General features: G+C 36.0%; 2 protein-coding genes across 2 annotated transcripts in view; one reads left to right on the top strand and one right to left on the bottom strand.

Annotated features, from left to right (window-relative positions):
* Positions 1-15,751, top strand: part of LOC139944886 (uncharacterized) — a 68,132-nt gene extending 52,381 nt beyond the window's left edge. The window contains exons 7-10 of the mRNA XM_071942039.1: positions 103-339; positions 3,317-3,445; positions 6,379-6,565; positions 10,563-15,751. Of these exons, the coding sequence (XP_071798140.1) occupies positions 103-339; positions 3,317-3,445; positions 6,379-6,565; positions 10,563-10,701 (692 nt within the window). The 3' untranslated portion in view covers positions 10,702-15,751. The remainder of the gene's footprint in view (positions 1-102; positions 340-3,316; positions 3,446-6,378; positions 6,566-10,562) is intronic.
* Positions 14,944-20,454, bottom strand: LOC139944887 (S-formylglutathione hydrolase-like). Its single transcript, XM_071942040.1, has 11 exons — positions 20,351-20,454; positions 19,838-19,919; positions 19,464-19,552; positions 19,211-19,309; positions 18,724-18,848; positions 18,495-18,559; positions 18,057-18,111; positions 17,641-17,739; positions 17,133-17,198; positions 16,649-16,750; positions 14,944-15,981 (listed from the first exon to the last, which is right to left on the bottom strand). The coding sequence occupies exons 1-11, from the start codon at positions 20,436-20,438 to the stop codon at positions 15,901-15,903; spliced, it is 951 nt and encodes a 316-aa protein (XP_071798141.1). The 5' UTR covers positions 20,439-20,454; the 3' UTR covers positions 14,944-15,900.
* Between the last annotated feature and the right edge of the window lie 118 nt (positions 20,455-20,572).

Here is a 20,572-nt window from a genome sequence, read left to right as displayed (position 1 = left end):
GTGACTTTCAAAAAAATTCAAAAAGACCAATATTGATTTGAATTGAAAAGTAAATACCATAAACGCTTTCCACTAATGAGTGTTATTTCTTTATCTGAACAGGTTACACAGGAACACACTGTGAAGTTGAATACAACGAGTGCGTCTCCAATCCATGCCAGAATAGCGGTCAGTGCGTAGATCTTCTGAATCGGTTTGAATGCACATGTGGACCTGGCTACACAGGTCATCGATGCGAGACCAAGGTGGATCTGTGTGCCAGTCAACCGTGTAACAATGCAACGCAATGTGTAGACAGAGGAAATACGTATTCCTGTCTCTGCTCACAAGGGTTCTCAGGTAAGAGAGGTTTTTTACCTCAATGCTCAGGAAAGAAAGTGGTCAGGACTGCAGGACTTGCAATCAAATGGTTGTGGGTTCGATTCTATCAAACTTATAACCACTGAATTCACAGTGACTAGAACAAGTGTAGAAACAAAAAAACTGTCTGTGCTCAGAAAGTTTATTCGGGTGAGAAAAAGAACCCCACAAAATATATTACTCAATGCCTAGGAAAGAAAGTAGATATGAAATATAGAAAGAGGAGACACTAAGAGGAGAAATAACTGTGTTTGTCTAGGTTTTTGCAAACCTCCTTTCAGACTCTCAGAGATGGATAAACTCTTTTTTTCTATAAACCCTCCCATCAAATTAGCATCTAAGATGCCACATCTTGGATAACTTGCATTGAGAGTTGAAGATTGATTGATTCTATTAATGGAGGATCTTAAAGGCATTGTTTGCCCTCTGCTGGAGAATTTTAATGGCAAACTATTTCGCCCATAACACATAATCCGTTTTCCCTTGGTTAGAGACACTGCTTCGTGAAAGCATTTCTATAATTTGTCAGAATTTGTCGGAAGTGGTTCCATTACAAGTGACAAATCTGCGTTCCTTTTGTGATGGATTTTATGGATTGGGAAAACGTTTTGTTGTCCTGCTTTGCTCATGCTCAGTTGAGCTACGACTACGTTTGCGTACGACTGGTTGTCATGGTTTGGTCTTATTTAACATGAAGTAATTGCACCTTAGGGAGTTTGGAGGCTGGGATTTGCAACGAAGGATTCACCTTTGCTCAAACTTTGCTCAGTCAGAAATATTGGCAATGTTTTTGTAGTCGAATTAAAAAGCTGACAAAGCTGCACTTTTTGTTTTTACTTTATTCAGAAAGAAAAAAAACCTTTCAAGGTATTGAATTGAAAGAGAGAGAGAGAGAGAGAGGGTAAACAAGACTTTCTTTTAGATGAGCCTGTCCTTGCTTTTTCGGGCCTCCTAATTATCTTACACATTTGTGAATTCAGTAACAACTTTAAGAATTGATTGAGAGAAGATTTAGGCAAAGTGCTGCTAAGTTTAGTCTTCAGGTAAGTGGAGATTAAATTCCACTTTGCAAAAAATAAAACAAACACCTCAGTAATTTATTTTAATACAGCAGCAAAACCCACCAGGTTATGTACACTACAGTAGCATTTATAGATCAGATCACCACTTTACAGAAAAATCGTACAAACAGAGTGTCGCGGAGTTTGTCGCGGATAAAGATACGATGGGCGTAAGCGGCTAATTCTTACATAGCCGGATCAATACGTGTCAAAAAGCTATCATTGATTTAGGCCCCCGATATGTGTTCAGTTCACGTTTTGTAAAAGCCTATCACATTGCACTCCAACGGGGAGCCATTGAAATACTACGGCAACGAATATTGCATGTGTAAACAGTGTATAGACGAGAATGATAATAGCTAAAGGGGGTTAGGGTCTATCGGCGCAATCCTCTCGCTAGACTAAAAGGGACCAGCTAAGTAATGTGAATGCTGATTTAATTAACGCTTATAGGGTAGAACATGAGAGGTATTTCGGTGGGGCGAGGGGGGTAGTATCGGAATTAGGTTTATGACATGGTTTTAGCTGTGAGCTTGAAGCTTTGTTCTGTAGCTGTGCATACATGGTTAGCAGCTTGAAGCTGCTGTAATGGAGGAGTGAACTGTTGGAAATCAATCTCAAATTGCAAATTTAGTGGGAGAAGAAAATACTGGCATGCTGATTTTGTTGAGTAATGATTTGAAGAAATAGGATTTATGTGGATTTGTTGCTGGCAATTTGGACAATATTTCATTCATAACAAAAACTAACTACTTGTTTGCCTCTTGGAGAACTGTTTTACTAACTTAAAGTGCTTGTACAAGAATAATAATAAATAGTAACAACATCACAAACTCAGTTTTGTAAATCATCTAAGGCGCTGATCATGATTAGACAGATACAAGAATTGCTTCATATTCAAGGAAGTTTTGGGTTTCAAAGTCTTACTGTGGCCCGACAAACTACAGTTGCATGCCTGTTTGAAATAATAACAAAATCTAACAAAAACAATCAGAAGTAGAAGTTTGAAAATAATATCTGTATAGAAATCATCTTTATTTCATAATATATCGTCAACGAAGCGATCACATCTCAGCCAAGTCTCATCTTTGACTGAGCATCCTGTCATCTAAGTCATCTTCAAGAACACTTATCCCTCCTTAAAGAGAGTGTAACTAGAATCCTCCCCTGTCTCATTGTGGACCGTAATCGCTAAGCCTAGAACGATGGGGGTGGATGGGATTTCAAACTTAGACCATTAACTCTTCCATAATAATGGAATTGTGATTGGATATGCGATCGTATTTCAATCATTTTCACTACAAACAAGTGGCCTATGAAGTAATAGTAAAATGGCAGGTACGTGAACAAGGTTGGTGCTTGGGTAAGACACTGTATATCAAGGCTTATTCCCCCAAGGAGAAATGTCAAGAAAAACAACGTTTTTCCATTATTATTAATTATATATGATTATTTTTTTGCAAGTGTAAGTTTAAAGTAATGCTTACATTTAAAACAAAGGCAGTCAATTGTTGCTGTCAATTGTACTGGTAATATTTTTGAAAAACAAAAAGACCATAAACTATTTTGGGTTGGAAAGCAGTTTGCAACAGCTAATTCTATTTTCTTTGGTAAAACCTTTGCAAAAACTTTGGTGTGTTTTACTTTTGCTCTTGGTTTAACCCAGTCAGTTCCCTGGCTGATAATATTTGTTTTACTTTTGTAACCTTTCTACAAGCTACCAAATTTATTTCATGGTGGCTTAAATTTTTGGTTGTCTGTCTGTTTTGATGAACTCAATTATAGAGACCAGGTTTGCTTCTTTATTTCTTCGTTTCTTATTTCTTTATTTCTTTATTCCTTTGTTTCTTTATTTCTTTATTTCTTTATTTCTTTTATTTCTTTTGCTTGCTTAGGTACTCATTGTGATGTAAATATAGATGAATGTGAATCGTTTCCGTGTTTAAACGGAGGAACCTGTAATGATGGAATCAACTCATTCACATGTCATTGCTCTCAAGGGATCATCGGTACCGTGTGTGAAAGTAAGTCTAGGAACCATACATGATATAATGGATGCTTATCATAGTTTAGCCATTCAAACCAATGTAATCAAAGTGAGGCTTGAAGGTCAAAATAGTCTGGTAACCTTAATCCCTGGTAATCAAAGAAAAAAGAAAAAACAAACATTTGTTTTCTTCTAATAATTAAAGTGCTTATAAAAACCCTGTTTTTATTTTAGGTTTCTTTCAAAGCATATTTAATATTTTGAAATTTAAATTGCAAATTTTACAGAAACACAACTTCGTAAAACTCCAACTGAATTTTAAATGCTTTGAAATTCTGGTTTGGTTTTCATTCAATATATATTTATTACCATTTGAAACCTATTGTAAAGTCCTCATTGTAGAGTTGACGGCAAATCAAGTTAAAGTTTTTCAAAATGAAAACAAAGTGAGAAATTTCTCAATCTCAAGTGATGAACATAATACTGAGAAATCCTCAGTGTTCTTTGTAGCAGACACAATTTTTAATTAAATCTTGTTTCAACAACACCTTCTAAGCAACCCCCAGACCTTTGGTTATTTCCTTTGAAACATCGCTGTTGTTTTGAACACATCTTGTAACAGATGTTTCTTTGCTGTGTTATTCTCTTAATAAAAGCTAGTCATACCTTGCAAAGCGTTTGAAAACAGGCTTGATATTTACGATCTAGTCTAGTTTGATTTATTGCATCTCTTTGTACATTGAGTTGAGTTAAATTATTGTGCATGATATTCCTACTTAGGTCTGATTTCCTGAAAGGAAAGTCTGAAAAAATGTGATTAAAAATCCTGAAAAGTCTATTAAAGGCAGTGGACACTATTGGTAATTACTCAAAATAATTATCAGCATAAAACCTTACTTGGTAACGAGTAATGGGGAGAGGTTGATGGTATAAAACATTGTGAGAAACGACTCCCTCTGAAGTGCCATAGTTTTCGAGCAAGAAGTTATTTTCCACAAATTTGATTTTGAGACCTCAGATTTAGAACTTGAGTTCTTGAAATCAACCATCTAAACGCACACAACTTCGTGTGACAAGGGTGTTTTTGTTCTTTCATTATTTTCTCGCAAGTTCCATGACCTATTGAGCTAAAATTTTCACAGGTTTGTTATTTTATGCATATGTTGAGATACACACCAACTGTGAAGGCTAGTCTTTGACAATTACCAATAGTGTCCACTGCCTTTAAACCCCACACCATGTGAACAATTACCCCAGCCTTAGTACTCAAACGATTTTCTTACTTTTTTTCTCAAGACCAATTAATATCACGCCTTGGTGAAGTGGTGAAACAATGTGTTGTCTCAATCAGTATGCTCTGATCTTCCTATTTAAAAATCACACCTGTTCTGATAGCATACCCCTATGCAAAATCACTTCAGATATAAATTAGTCTTGTTTTATTCTCAAAACAGTTTTTTCAAAAGCTTTTTTCTTTTTCCTGAAAAAATATTTTAAATATTTTATATTGGCCCTCAAACTTATTTGTAAAGAATGTATATTATTTTGAGTTAAATTAAACAACCATGAACTATCAAGCGGAGACTGAGGGTAAAATAGTCTGGTCCTATCTCCATACAACTGGAATCAGGCTACATTATGATTACAGCATATGGGGTACAATGCAATGCTTGTTACAACGTGACAGAGGTCACATACAGTCAAACTATAGATCTAGCCATCACATAGGTTGAAATCTTAAACTGATTACCATGACAATAATTCTAGAGTTACAATGAATCACAGTTAATCTAATTGTGCAGTTCATAATCACAATCAGATGTTTAAACCAAGGATGTAAAAAGGATGCTAAACCAACGATTGTAATAAGCCTATGTGAGGTGTAAATATAAAATATCAATTGTCCACCTCCCACTTTCCCCAAGCTTTTTAGACTTCACAGCTTTCTAAAATATGCAAAATTTGATTGTAAATGTAAGATGCAAATATTTGCAGCTCTGTTCACATTCTAAAATCCCTCTCCTTGGCTCCTTAAGAGATGGTCACAATTCCAAAGTTGATCGAGCTGTCCCATTTTCTTCTCCCCATGATGAATCGTCGAGCAAACAAAACCTAATTACAACCCCAAGCAATTTCTCCCTCTACACTTTGTAGAAAACTTAGCGCTCGGGAAGCACTCACGTCAAGTCGGAGGAGATTGTTATTTCCGATGAGTGCCCGTCTGATTTGTGATTACTGTTACTACAACCTTGGAATGCTCCTTGAGATCGTTGTTAAGCAATGTAGCTGTTTCTTAACAACCATGTGGCAAGACGTCTTTAAACAATGTAGCCATTTCATAACGAGACTTATTCACAGGTCAAGAGATTGCCATGGAAATATATTGAAGCTGTTTGGACTTGTAATAAATGATTAACTGTACCTGTTTATTGGTAAGTCACTCTACTGGCCCAGAACTTATTCTGTTTGAACCTGGCTACTGACACGCCAATTTACCTGAGTGAACCACACCTACCTAACCAAGTGACTGGCGTTGATGATAAAATCAAACCAACTCTGCACAGGTTTATTTGCTCTAACAATTATCAGAATCCCCTGAGAAATGAGTTATTTCACTGTGCATTGCACATGGATAATTTTTCTCTTTAAAGGGCGCATTTTATATAGTCCTTAAAAGGCTAATAAATACGTTTTAAAAGACAAGGCTGGAAATATTTCAGATAAAAATAACTTGGCGAGCTGAAGGTGCGAATTTAGGAGTTTCAGAACCAAGTACTCAAAAGAGATTTTTACATATTGCTACCGCAACCTCACCTAATTTAACTCTCATCATACTTCCTCTTATAACAGTCTAGATTTCAGAAGGGAAACAATTTCCAAGTAAGAAGTACAACAGATTGATCATAACAGCATGTAAATTATGCTAATAAAGTCTAATTATTTTGCATTTTTCTTTTCATTCTTCACCAGTTTTGGAGAGTCGAACAATACTTGATGTCGAAGAGAAAGATAATTGGCGTTTCTACGTTGTGATTGGTTGCTTGGCTGGTGCGTTACTCTTTGCAGTCTGTATGATGGTCGTCTGTGTTTGCGCTTTACAGAGTCGCACAGAGTCAAACAAAGTAGGGCACTATGACCCAATGTCCGATCTGAGAAAGTAAGTATTTTGTTTTTTACTTATTTGGTTTGTTAAACATCCAACAGCACAATTGCCACACAATGTCTTAAAAGAAATTAACGTTGCAAATATGGAGCTAATACCAATAATTGTTATACAACCAAATAAAGAGAAGCACATGTTTCAAACTAAACTGATGCCATTTCTCAGACCACTCCTAATTATGTCTGTAGATACTCCCTCGGTATTATCATAGTCCGTCAAAATGTCAAAGGACTTATTGAGAATGAGAAACTGGGTACATAGTTTCTGGAGATCAATGTTCAGAGTCTCACAAGATGAATCCACCTGCAACTAATACTTTGAGGCTCAGACATTGATTACTTTCTTCAGGAAAATAAAAAAAATTGATAAAAATGCTTTTGACAAGATGTCAATGTAAAGGAAGGAACTTTGATTTAAAACATGGTAGAAGCTCCCAGACGCAGGAGTTTATCATTTCAAAATCTGTACCTTATCTTCATTCAGAAAAAGTACAGAACACCAGTTTGAGCAAACGTACTCTCTGTTGATTCAAAGCTGGTAAGCATACTCTTAGAGTAGCTTTGTAGATAAAGAGTAATGACAGATACTTCTTGTCTAGATTCTAAAGATACTTTGATAGAATCTTATTTCCAGCTTGATTAAACTATCAACTTAAATAAAAATAGCGAGAAAGAGAGGGAAATCAAAGACAAGAAACCTATAGATTATGTGTGAAAAGTGAAAGAATACAATTTTATATTCATAATTATATTGTAAACAAAGACAGAAGTACACTAATTCTCAAAGCATGCTGCAAAGGGCTTAAGATATAACAATAAAAGGACCCCATTAAGGGATTTATTAAGATGTTGTGTGTTAGAAGGAATTAATATTTAATCTGCAGAGAAATAATAGACAGTTTTGTCCGTCTGTCTTAATGATCTTCCTGTCAAGGGATCTTGACTAACTCCCACAAGGGGTTAGAAACACCAAGCTGGCAACAGCCAATCTCTCTCTCTACTCAAAGAGGTATCTCTACCTCAATGGAGGTAATTGTACCTCCATTGATGTATCTATACCTTCATGGAGGTATTGTACTTGGAGGTATCTCTAACTTTATGCTCTACTCTATGCTCATTAATGTTTGCCTAAGCTGGGAACGCTTCAACCTGACTACATTATGTCTCAATTTAAGGCCTGTAGTTAAAGGTTAACTAGCTAATTAGTCTACAGTGAACTATTTATAGACTAATAGACCATCTGGGTGGCTCCAGAGACTTCTATTGTCTTAAGTGGTAGATCCAAAGAGTGGGTGGGGCTAGGGAGGTAGGGGGTTTACAAACACCAGTAGAGACTATAGTCAACCTCGAAGGTAGCCTGGAGGTCTAGCCTGAAGGTCTAAATGATCCCCTTGAAATCAAAACATCATGAAACATTTCTCATAATTTCTTAGAAATGCATCCTTGTGGAGCTCCCTTTTGTTCTTCCCTTTGTCCCTGCACTTAAAGGGTGGCTGCAGTGTTTTTTTTAAATTCATTTAATCCATTAAACATGACTTTTTAAACCTGAATTTTTTTAACTTTTTATTTTTATTAAATGCGCAAGTATTTTAAAAATGGTTTTCAAGAGATTAAACGTTTGCATAAACGTGACGTCATATCGGTAACCCGAGCCGTTGGGCCCCCTGGCTGTGTGCATATAAAGACGTGTGCACTGTGTGGCCTGGTACCTAGCGCGTGTAGTTAGGGACCAGACTCTTTTTGCTGACGATATGTTTGAATTCCCGACGTGACGTCGATGGTAGGGGCGGTAACAATCCACAAAAGGCTCATTACGCAAGTCAGATATGTCGGGAATAAACAAAACACATTTTATTGATGTTCAATACATATATCAGAAATAAATGACAGCAAAATTAAGTGTTTTATTTTAATTCACTTCAGCATCCCTTTAGTAGTTTCCCATAGACTTTGTAGATAAATTTCCTAGTGTAGCATCCCTGTCTTTTGAGTTTTCCTATGGAGTCCTTTTGTTATGTCGTGGGTCTCTATAAGGCATTGTAAATTAGCACACTAATCATGGTTTATGAGGGATTGTTCATTGTTTGGTTGATGAACCTTTTCAGGGAAATATTCCTCTAGAGGAGATTGGATACAGTGATCTTTTAGATTAAAACTATCCAGAATCATTGATATAATGATAAAATGTGGTTCTTTACACTCCCTTTAATTTACCAAACAATGATTGATCCTCTCCATCTTCACTAATGTCATTTTACCTAACGAGTTCTAGCTTAGAGGAAGAGGTAGACCAAGACGCCCCCCCCCCCCTTAATGGCCATTCTGAGAGGCTATATAATGGTCGGCTAAAAGACTTGGTTCTTCCTAGTGATTGAAACAGGCATAATATGTCCCCCTGACGATTGAAATGTAGGCAATATAGTTGCGTCGGTGATTATGAACCGTTTTTTATTTCTCAAGCTAGTTGGATACGTGGCTGATGTGCGCATTCATCCAAATAATGAACAAGTTTAAACAACCTAATGTAAAACACATTGTTTAATTCCCTGTAGATATGTCTATATACTTTACTTTCATCAGTTATACACCTAGAATAATATCTTTGGATGAGGTTTGAACCAGTTAAGAATTTATTTGAATTTTATTTGAAGTTTAAAGCAATTTTGTTTTACATGTTTTTTTTTAATTTATCAAACTGTTTATTTCTTTCTTAACTTTGTTTATATATTCTTTTTATTAAGATATGTGTTGTTGTTGTTGTTGTTATTGTTTTGGGTTTTATTTGGGGGGGGGAAGGTGGTGATTCAAGTTAAACTAAAAATAAATCAAAAATACAGAATATCGTCCCAATACCCCGTTTCTGTGTACATCTCTGCCTCTCATTATGGAGGATTTTATGGATTCTTTTCATAAGACTTGAAGGTTGTATGAGGGAAAGACAATAAAGTCAGATGTTTTGCATTATCATGAAGGTTAATCTCTCTTTTGAGTGAAACGTGGTTCTGAAGGATTCTATCATACTTTAAAAAGATGCAATAAATACTTAATGGCTGACGTTTTGACCCTAGCAAAGTCTTCTTAAAGGCTTAGGAAAAAGTGGAAAAAGTCTTCCTTTTTAACTCCAAATCCCAGGGCAAAGGTACTGAACTTAAGAGAAATTGCACAAATTGCAGTGAAGCGTGAACTAATTACTTTGATATTTGAGAAGTTTGCTAGCGAGGCCGGATGAAGTCCGTACAAACTTGTTTCATGCACAGTCTCTTTAGACTCTTTCTCTTGACTGAAGCTTAAATCACTGCTTCAAGGTTTATTATGAATAAATTATCCGTCTTTGCGAAACCCCAAGAGGGAATCTTTTAAGAATTTATCTTATCGGTGTTGTAATACGTAATGTCAAGGGATAAAAGAAATGGACATTCTAAGTCGCAATTTTATCTGATACTCTGTCATTACTATACTCCTAGAGGACCAAAGATTTGAAAAATAAGAGCAAGAAACTTGAGATGAATGTCCATAAATAATTCATTTTTTTTATAAAGTGACAGAAGAATTTATGGGTTGAATTGTTCCCTGGAAAATAAGGATTTAAATCTCTTCCCTCAATAAACCTGTGAAAAACTCAGGAAAATAAAAAAATATCGTCTGAAACCTGTGTTTTTGAGATTTTGTTTTTGTCCAAGATATTTAGAGTGACCTTGTTTTGTGTGTGGGTATAATTTTTTAATGAGTAATAGGTAGAATCATCTTTGGTTTTAATGCTTAATCAAGTTTTATCAATAAGTGTTTATTTTTTTCTTTTGAAAACCTGTAAAGCTTGTCAATTTTTGTTATTATTTTGGACAGCTTTGTTTAGTTTTGAATGAGTATGGCCACTCAATATAGACAATATAAAGACAAGACTGCACTTTCAGTGAGTTTTATCTCTTCTTTCGTTGAATTTTGCTTGTCATCTTCACAAACCTCTTCTCGTCTGATTCTTGTCTCTTATACAGAACTGGTTACACGTATGACGTCAGTAGTGCCTGCGAGACACGACCATCTAAGCAAGCAATCTATGAGGTCACGTCAATCGATTATTTGAACAACCCAGATGAGCCTCTCATCTCATCACTCAAGCCCAGACTCATTTAAGAAACTCACAAGAACATCTCACTAGAATCATCTAAGAAACTTATCAGAACATCTCACCAACTCAGCTAAGAAACTCATGAGAACATCTCACCAACTCAGCTAAGAAACTCATGAGAACATCTCACCAAAACATCTAAGAAACTACAAGGAGAGTTATTGATTGCACCTGAAGGTTATACTCCCTCTGGAGTTGAGATAACTCCAGGATTAATTGAAGTATACCTGACAAGTGCGGTCAATATCCTGTCCTGACACCCGACACTACACAATTCTTATATTTGTATTACTCTAAAAATTGAGATTGAAAACACTCTGATTGATTGAAGAAATCATGGAGCTACGAACCTTTGTCCCAGACCTCATTCGGACGGTCACTTTCATCTCAAAATAATCAATTTCAACAGCAGTTCTCAGAAGGTTTGAAGTGTGTTTCAACACCTCCTTTATATACAAAAGGGTTGAGAGAATTTTTTTAAAGAAGTTGTCAATTTTTTTATGTCGCCTTCTGAGAGCCTGGGCCTATTGTCATAAAGCTTACAAAATTAGTTGGACACCAGTCACAACAATGTAAACTTAATGTAATTTAGGCTGGTAACCTGTTTATGCTAAGCACAACTATTCTGTGCTTAGCAGTATTGGTACTCAAACACAGCCTTATTCAAGGAGGGCCCTGGTCACATTTGATCAGCATCAGGGTTGAGTCTGTTTATATTCCAGTATTAAGTAACCATCAAGATGTTGAGTCACTCAGTGTGTTACTTTCTCCTGTATACACTAAATCATTATTTATGAGCAATCATTCTTGGGAGTTCATTAATTGTGAATGAGGACAGGAAGGTTTTGTGGAGTTTCGGCAAACTGTGGCTTTAGTTTCAAACCTAGTCTGCTTGAAGTCTGACATGTGACTGTATTCAAAAAGAGGTGAGATTGACAAAAATTCCATAATTTTAAATAAATAATAAACTTTTGGGGGTCAAAATTATATCAGATCATACTGAATTCTTAATTAATATTGTCAGATTATGAGTTAAAATTCAAAAGTTTTTTGGTGATTTTTGTTTTCTTCAGTATTTTGGTTCCCATTGTAAGACATAAATCTCTGTACATAACCCATTTTTAGATATGTCAAAATATGACAGGACAATTTGCTAAAACATTGTCTGCGTATTCATGTAGCTGTTGTAAATAATGTAAGAGTATTCTAAACAACTTTGGTTGTATTTGCAGCTTAAAAGGAGAAGCATTCTATGAGAGAAAATCTTAACCCACCTCCAGTTATAACCCCCTTCTCAGAGCAAATACTAAAGAAACTTTTTCTCACTTCCTGAATCCTCAATGCAACCTGGGCCTAATTTGAAGGCTCTGCTTACCGTAAGTAAAGAATAAGCAGGGAACCCACACTTATATCAAGCGTTAGCATAGCCTTGCTCAAGGCAGTCGAATTATTCACTCCGAAAAAAGACCGCCGCTGTATTAAAACCCACCCGTATTCACTGTGCGTAAAACCCACCCGTATTCACTGTGCGTAACATCGCACGACACGATGCCCCCGTACACTATCCGCATGCGGAGGCCTCCGCATGCGGTTAGTGGTGTACGAGTGTGATGACTTGTGTGAACAGTATTCGTGCGATGTGACAGTGTGTATACGGGTGGGTCATTCGGTGTGATCGCACACACCATGCACAGGGTATACGGCGGGTGGGTTTACAGCTGCGTCTTTTCGGAGCGAATAATGCGACTGCCTTGAGCAAGGCTAGCGTTAGCAAAGGTTAGCAAGAAATTTTTGTTTCTGCGCATGTGTACTCCACATATCTTGGCATTCTTTGGCTAAACAGCTAGCAGGGACATTTAGTGCTTGCCCTATAAGCGAAGAATTCTTATTGCAACGCTGATTGCGGCGGTAAGTAGAGACATTGTATTTTGTTCTTAGCTGAAGAAATTAAGATATTCAGTACTTTACCAAGTCCTGTTGAAGAACAAATCCACAGGCATATCACTTGGGTGGGATTCAAAACCCATGATCTTTGTCATACTAGAGTAGATAGATAACCATTAGACCACTCAGGAGCTAGCCCGGTTGAGAGTTGAAGCAGGGCAAATCCTTTATTACCTAGCACTGTGGTCTAGTGGTAAGACAACTAGTCTAGCACGGCAAAGGTTTTGGGTTCGAATCCTACCCAAGATGCCTTACTGGGTAGGAGGTTGGGGGATTTGTGGACTTTTTTAACTCGGTCAACGGTAACCAGACAACGTGTAGTCCAGAGGCTTAACCTCTACCCTGTGGTGTAGACATTGCATTTTACTATCAGATGAAAACATTCCACCAAGGTGACTAGTAGTTGCCAAAACATTCTTGTAAAAAACAAGCAAACTTGCCAAGTTTTTTAGCAGAGAAAAATAATATATATATAAATGATTAATTATTTTGGTGTGTAGCTTTTTGTTTGTTGAGTGATATTTACATTGTAATTTACTGACTGTTTGTAATTGAAATGTAAAAAAAAAACCTCAAAAAAAAGCTGTGATTTTTTAGGTTTTAAACGTCATTCTTGTAAAGGGCAAGGCAGGCCTTCCTTTGTAAAGGTCAATTCCATATTTAATTATCTGAAAATACAAAAATTTCCTGCCAATAACCGTCAGGTAAAGGTAATGCAAAAGAGAATAGTCAAACACAAACTGTTTGTGCCATTTTACAGAACAATTGGTCCCATTGTTAAATTTTACCAAACTTACAAATTAAACTTCAACATTCTGTTCATGTTTTCTTTTTTTTTGGCATTCCAACATTTTGAATCAATTCAGCAGGTATAATTCATACAAATCAGATCGCCAAGCTGAATTTCATGGCTCTTCTTTACCGTAAGCGCAAAGAGTCGCCGCTTACAGAGAGAGGTAATTCCCTGCTTACGTTAAGCATATTTCATTGGTAAGCAGGGAATTTTTACTTGTGTGCGTGCGTACTCCACATTACTTGCCATTCTTCAGTAACACAGCTAGCGCAGAAGTTTGGCGCTTGCACAGTAACAGAGGAATGACAATAAGCGCAGAATTTGGCGGTAAGTAGCGCCATCAAATTGGGCCCTTATTATCCACCTAGTATAAGTATGGGATTGTGTTGTACAAACATTGTGTGTAGAATGTGATGTATTTTGCATGATCTTAAAGAAAGCTTGTTTAATTTTCTAGTTTATTTGAACTAATTGTAATTGTTCCATAATATTTTAGCAGCTGTTTTCCAGTATCTTACTGAATCACAGTAGATCATCAAATTTGTTACTTAATTTCAAAGTTGGTGATTGACACCATGTAAGAAAATAAAGCAATCACTTGAATTTTGTAAATCAACTTTCATTGCAGTGGACCAAATTACTTTGGTTTTTGAAAGCACACAACTCAAACTCCCTAGTTTTTCAGGTTTCAATCTTTTATTTAGGCTCTTTTCTGTTACAAAATGCTTGGAAATGTCTTGGTTTTACGTCTCTCTTGTCACATGACGCAAATTTTACAGGCAACCAACTGCAGTGCATTCTACAAGACCACTTTGATAGCACATGAGTAAATTGTCAAACAATGTCTTACAGTCACAAAGAATAATGTTTAAAATTCAAAATGTAAATACCTTTTCTTCTTGGAGATTGCCTGGATTTGATTGCCTGTAAATTGCCTCGTGTGACATGGCTCTTAGGCGCAATACATTATTGCTTTAAATTGATGAAACAATCTGAAGACTGTATCAGACGTTGAACCTTTCTGAACTCGATATCTGATCCAAATATGAGCAATTGTTTCCTTAACACTCAATTTGATTTCTTTTATATGAACGTGCACAAGTTCCTGCTAAAACATCAATAGTTTGTCTTCAATTTCTCGAACAAGTATTCATCCAATTTACTGCAATTTTCTAAAGTGGGTTTTCAAGCTGTTGTTGTTGGAACCTCTAGGCACTGTATAAATTTACTCGTCAAACAGCTTTAAAAACAACGTTTGGAATTTAGATTCTGAAGACTGATTTCCTCATTCTCAACAAGTCAGCAATTTAAACCTTAATCATACATCCGCTGGCTGTGTCATGTTCCCTGCCTGCATTTAATCACTTGTGAATACTGATTATCAATTTACTGAAAAGGTACCGGACTACTCGGATGCTTTTACATTTAGTTGAATAGAGGAAAGGTACATGACATTATCAAAAAAACCTATTGGCTAAGAGAAAGAATTGATGGAAAATTTAGGTGAGTATTACTTGTTTTGTTTCTTTATTTTATTAGCTTAAAAAGTGGAGCGTAGTTACTATTTTGGGCATCAAAACTTACAAAGTTGTGTCCAGTTTTCGTTACTTTACATTTCCAGAGAGCCATCAAAGAATATGCTAACAATCTTTAAATATTTTTGTGTAATTGTAGAATAAAGATTTACTTTTTTTTCCTCTTTAAAATTGTTCAGTTAAGAGCTATCTAAAATAAAAACCAACAAAAACAGTTGCAAATTTAGTGACAGGCAACACGTATACATGTCTTTGAAAAATTCAAATAAATTTGGTTGCATAATTTTTAACAAGAAATGACAAAATGCTTAAAAAAATCTTATATCTGATTGTTATCTTGTAAATATTTTAATCGACAGGATCATTTGTTAACTGTGGCTGGATGTATTTCAACAATAGAGGGCGATATTTAAAGCTATCGATGCATCAGACAAGGCTGGGAAGTGTGTACTTGAGTCTTAACATAGTGTATTGTTCAACTTCTGGAAGAGGCTGGTCTCCCAAAAGAGAATTTTTGCTCAACAAACAAGGTTATTTTTTATGTAAAGGTTTTTTTTCTCATAAAATGTACTCATAATATTAATATTTAAGTATGATCTCGATGCAAGGCTTGAGGAAAGAGTTGGGCCTGATTTTGCTGGAACTTTTTTTTAAAAGTATCAAAATTTGCGAAAAGAAGATTGCAAGAGATTTCAAAAATCTACTGTTTTCATTTAAATGACAAGAGTTTTCCAATTTTAAATACTAGAAAAGCAAGACTTTATAAAACATTGATTTGTCTCACAGACATTTGTTTAATAATCTGACAGATTTGATCCTAGATCAGTTTGATCTCAAATCAATATGATTCAATTAAGTAAAGCTGCTCACTGTGATCCATCGATGAGGTCATGATGATGTCATGATGATGTCATGATGATGTCAATAGATCCTCAGGCATTGAGGTATCTCATATGATGCTTGATGTGGTCGTTTACGAACGTGGCAATGAAGTAATAACTGTGGTCATAACCCTGAGAATGAGATTGACAGAAAACAACACGTCATTGTAACCAATAATAATGAAGAACAAAGCGCGTTTCAAAAAAAATATCATTTCATATCGTTTGTCTCCATCTTCTTTAGTTGTTATTCAGAGGTTGAAATACAAACTTAATTGGTGGAAACATTCTTAAACAACAATGCCAGCCTGAGGACAAGTATAGTAATGAAAGGTAAAACAAAACCAATCTATTCTTTGTATATTGAACACACATGAAGACAACCACTCTCCACAAACACACTGCACCACCATATCCAAATTTTCTTTCGCTGTAATTTATTTTACCACTAACCCTAAACATTTCCCCAATAATTGTAGACTATACCTAAAATCTTCACAATGGCACATTTCCCACTAACCCTAACAGTGACCCTTCATTTGAGAAGACCAGCCATAATTAAACATTTCTGACATTCTTCAGTAGATAATGTAATAATAATACTGGGTTCTTATAAAGGGCTTTATCACATCCCTTGGAGCGTATCAAATCGCTCACTATGTTGTCTAGGTATGTGGAGCTACCTTTATGAGACCTGCTCAACCTTTGTGGTTTATAAGGTGCTGTGGTGCAATATGCTGCCAATCAGACCAGGATCTGTACCCTAAGATTGGTCAATCCGTCTTTAACAACGTCTTACCTCTTGCATTCTCAAAGTAACTGGCATCTTACTGGAAGCGCAAGCAGCAACCATGTTATCAGGCAATAGCTGAGATGCAGTCAGAAAATTATCTGCCTTACCCTAGAAACCAAAAACAAAGTCACAAATTCATAAAATTAATAGTCATGAAGAGTAGATGCAGATCAACCAATAGGGTGTGTTATGTGGTGTGAAATTGATGGTTCTCAACATATGTTACAAATTATTGACTTATTTTGATACATTGGTATAAAAGGCCATATCCGAAATCAACGGCTTCGGATATTTAGCCCTAGCCATAGCCTTAGATACAGTTTTATAAAATTAAAACAAAAATTCAACAGCGATTTGTGGGGTCTTCAAATGCCGTTTACTAAATTTAATAAAATTGGCTCTTATATAGCATAGTTCCAAAAAATTATCATTGCATTATGAGAGTATTTCAGGCAAAATACTTAAGGTTTGAAGAAGGAATAGAACATACCTGATCAATGAGTATATCAAGGGGTGGTCCCTTGTAGCCCTTCACTAACTCACACGAATCATACTCCTAGAAACAATAAACAATAAATGGTTAATTGAGAAAGACTCTGCTATGGTAAAAACAAGCGGATATTACCTTTATTTGCATTCGTACAATTAAAGATAAACAAACCAAATATATAATCTTGTAGAATTTGGGTTAATTATTGGAAGCTATTTGTTTAGGAAAGTTCATGAATTCTAAATAATGGATAGAAACCAATTAGCGAAACTTCCTTGTAATAAATCCCAATCAATAAGAGAAACTTAATCATTAGCTCCCAAGTGTAAACTTCCTTTAGTAGCTCCCACAAAAAGTAGCAATAGAAAGTTCTCCTTTTTTCTATTGCCTTCAATGTTCTTTTCAAACTACGATTAAATTCTGCAATATTTCCTATTACAGCCCTAAAAAAATCCAACACACTCAATAGGTTTGATTTTAACTCAGCAACTCCATCCAACAGACTTACCTTCCATGTTTCTTGGTCAGATCCGAGGTAACCAGAGAAAGCTTTCTGTCCCCATGGACACTGCATTGGGTTACAGATTGGTGCAAAGGCTGACACGGACTAAGGTACAGAAAGGGAAAACTGATGAAACAAATGCTACAACCTAAACAACAGTCTTCCAATAAATGTATCTTGAAATTCCATCAAAAATATAAAATCAGTCCTTGAACTGCACTGTTGAAGGGGCACGGCAATTTTCCTCTGGTAAGGAACAATTCTATTTGAAAAATGTAAGTTTGTATTTGAACTTTGCAAAGGTCACCACGGTAAAAGGGCACCACAGCAAAACCACAGGGCACCACGGCCATTGCTGTGTTTGCTGTGGGTTATTTTAAGGTCTGATAGTGATACAACGATTCTCATATTTATGTACTTACCCTGTACTGGCCTGGGTTTTTCAGAGCACAAACCAATGCACCGTGTCCTCCCATACTGAAAATAGAAACGGTAACAAACCGATTTGAAAACATATCAGAGTTGATTCAGAAAGTTAGGTACTTTCTACGCGCTGTTCTTTTTACAAATACTTCAACAACTTTTTTTCCAAATGTGCTCATTTGCCTTGTTATCATATTTCCCTTCAATTACTAAAATATTGCAAATTTCTTTGCTAAGCAGAAATAAACAGGATACCATTCACAAGTTGTACATGTGACATGGTAGTTTGGCTGGTAAATTACTCTAGTAACTATGCTTTTGCTATGCTTAGTTACTTTTTGTGCTTACATGAAATTGAGCTCAAACCTTTACTTGTCGGAATATTCCCTTCCAATTGACAAGTCATAAAAATAGGTCAGAAATTATGAATAACTCACCTATGCCCAAATATGGACATGACATCAGGCTTAGTGCTGAAGTTCTCATTGATGACATTAGGCAACTACAAGAAAAAGAAGTCATGAAGTCAAACAAACTCAATTATTTACTGAAACAAAACTTTTTTTAAAGAAGATGTCTGCCAAAAGGACATATGCAAAAAGGCAAAATAAGAATGCTATTTGACCTTAGATATGAACCTTTGACCTTTAGCTCTTCCAACCATACCTCTTTAGTGATATAAGAAAACATCCTGTAATTTGTCTTCCATTTGTCCTCCGTAGCATCGATGTAAAAACCGGCACCAGTTCCAAAGTCCCATCCATCTTCTTCTCCTTCAATGTTGCAACCTCCTAGAAAACAAAATAAAGAATCAAAAATAATCTCATCACAAAATTAACCTTTTCGTGAGGTTTTCATTTCATTCATTTATTCTGGTTTATGAAGCCAAGAACTCTCAGAAAAGTGAACTTAATCACTGTACTAGGCAAGAAACCAATGGGTAGAAGACAAGGAAGGAAGTTCAAGTTTTAGTGTGGGAGAGAAAACACACACAATCAGGCAGGGACTGAAACCCAATTCCCACAGTGCTCCTAGCGTGATTCGAACCAGGCTCCTTGAGGTGAAAGGTGAGGAAAGTTGCCACTTTGCGAACCCGACAGCCAGTTCTTGATCACTGGTGTACACAGAGCCTGATGCATATTATAATACTCACGTGGACTGGTATCCGGCATGACTATGATGACTTTGGACTCTGCAGCCATACCTTGTGCTCCTGCCTTCATGGCAAAGTTTGTCTCGGTGCACGTCAAACCTAGGATCGGAAAAAAATTGCTACTGTCGTTATAAGTTTCAAAGCAGTCTCATCAAATATGGCTTCATCTTAATGTTCAAGACTGAAGAGCAAAAGGTATCGGATCTGATGCCGCTTGTATCATTCCAGGTCTATTCAAGCGTAGGACTCTTACCTGACAACCAGTACAACACTGGAAGTTTCTCAGTCTCAGCCTCTAATGGTAGATAAATACCGAAGTTCATGGAGCACTTCAGCTCGGCACTGTAAACAAAAATATATATAAATACACATAATTTACACAAAGATTCATAAAACACACACAAGTTTTAAAACTTCAAATAAAAACTACAATTTCCATTCAATTCATGGATGAAGTATGCTTGTCAATCCAATACTGATTCAAATTAACTTCTCTGACTCAATTTTGTAATAGTTTATGGACTGTGTTATTACTAACAACAAATTATGCCTCTAGTCTATAAAATACTTTTTACAATGAAAGCAGAAACAAGAACAAACCAGAACTATTATAGCAAGTGAAATTACCTTTCATGTTTGAAGAACTTCTGCCATCCTCTAAAGCTTTTCGTACTTGAAATCTCTGTTACTGTGGATGCCATGCTTGAGACTGAAATTAGATAAGAATAAATATGTTAACATTGTAAACAGAAATTTTAATTGACACAATTAAAACAAATCAAACAAATCATAACATAATTTTGTTAAAAAAAAAAAAGGGAATATAGGAATGATGATGAAAAAGTGATTAAAATATAAGAACATTTAGATCTTTTCGTGATGTATCACTGTTCTGCTAAGTAATCTAAAGTGTATGAGAGTTTTTAAGTTGTACAACAACGGGTCATCATAATCTCCTTCATTCCGCCGCCGAAGAATCATCAGATAACACGGCCTGCTCGGGCGGTCTGCGATGGCTCCGACCCCGGAGGTAGGTTAGCTCACAGGAAACCCGCTCAGTAAACATTGATAAAATAAGAATTAAACATTAATTAAGAACATGGAGATGTAGAAAATATAGCCCTTTCTTTCATTACTTACCACACCGAAATTTGAGACGATTTACAAGTGGAAATGGGGTAAAATTACAGACGGTTTTTAACGCTGTGCGGCAGAATATCTGAAACATGTGAAAGGGAGTAATACAGTATTGTACCCAGACACATTGTAACGTTAACTTCATACACAATTAATATATTTAGGTATCAGACTATACTCTGTAAACAATGTCACAAGAGGGCGCTCAATCAACTCGCCGGTCCT

Source organism: Asterias amurensis, chromosome 12 (assembly GCF_032118995.1).
Source record: "Asterias amurensis chromosome 12, ASM3211899v1".
Classification (NCBI taxonomy): Eukaryota; Metazoa; Echinodermata; class Asteroidea; order Forcipulatida; family Asteriidae; genus Asterias; species Asterias amurensis.
The sequence above is the reverse complement of the archived record's forward strand: the minus strand, read 5'-3'. Positions and strand labels throughout refer to the sequence as shown.

What these genes read in the sequence shown, in the direction of transcription:
- LOC139944887 (XM_071942040.1), bottom strand. Translation starts at nt 20,438, where the DNA reads ATGTTTCAGATATTCTGCCGCACAGCGTTAAAAACCGTCTGTAATTTT. An exon ending in TCGTCTCAAATTTCGGTGTG is followed by an intron (nt 19,920 to 20,350) that starts GTAAGTAATGAA and finishes ATCTAATTTCAG; the next exon opens with TCTCAAGCATGGCATCCACA. An exon ending in AAAACCCAGGCCAGTACAGG is followed by an intron (nt 17,740 to 18,056) that starts GTAAGTACATAA and finishes TCTGTACCTTAG; the next exon opens with TCCGTGTCAGCCTTTGCACC.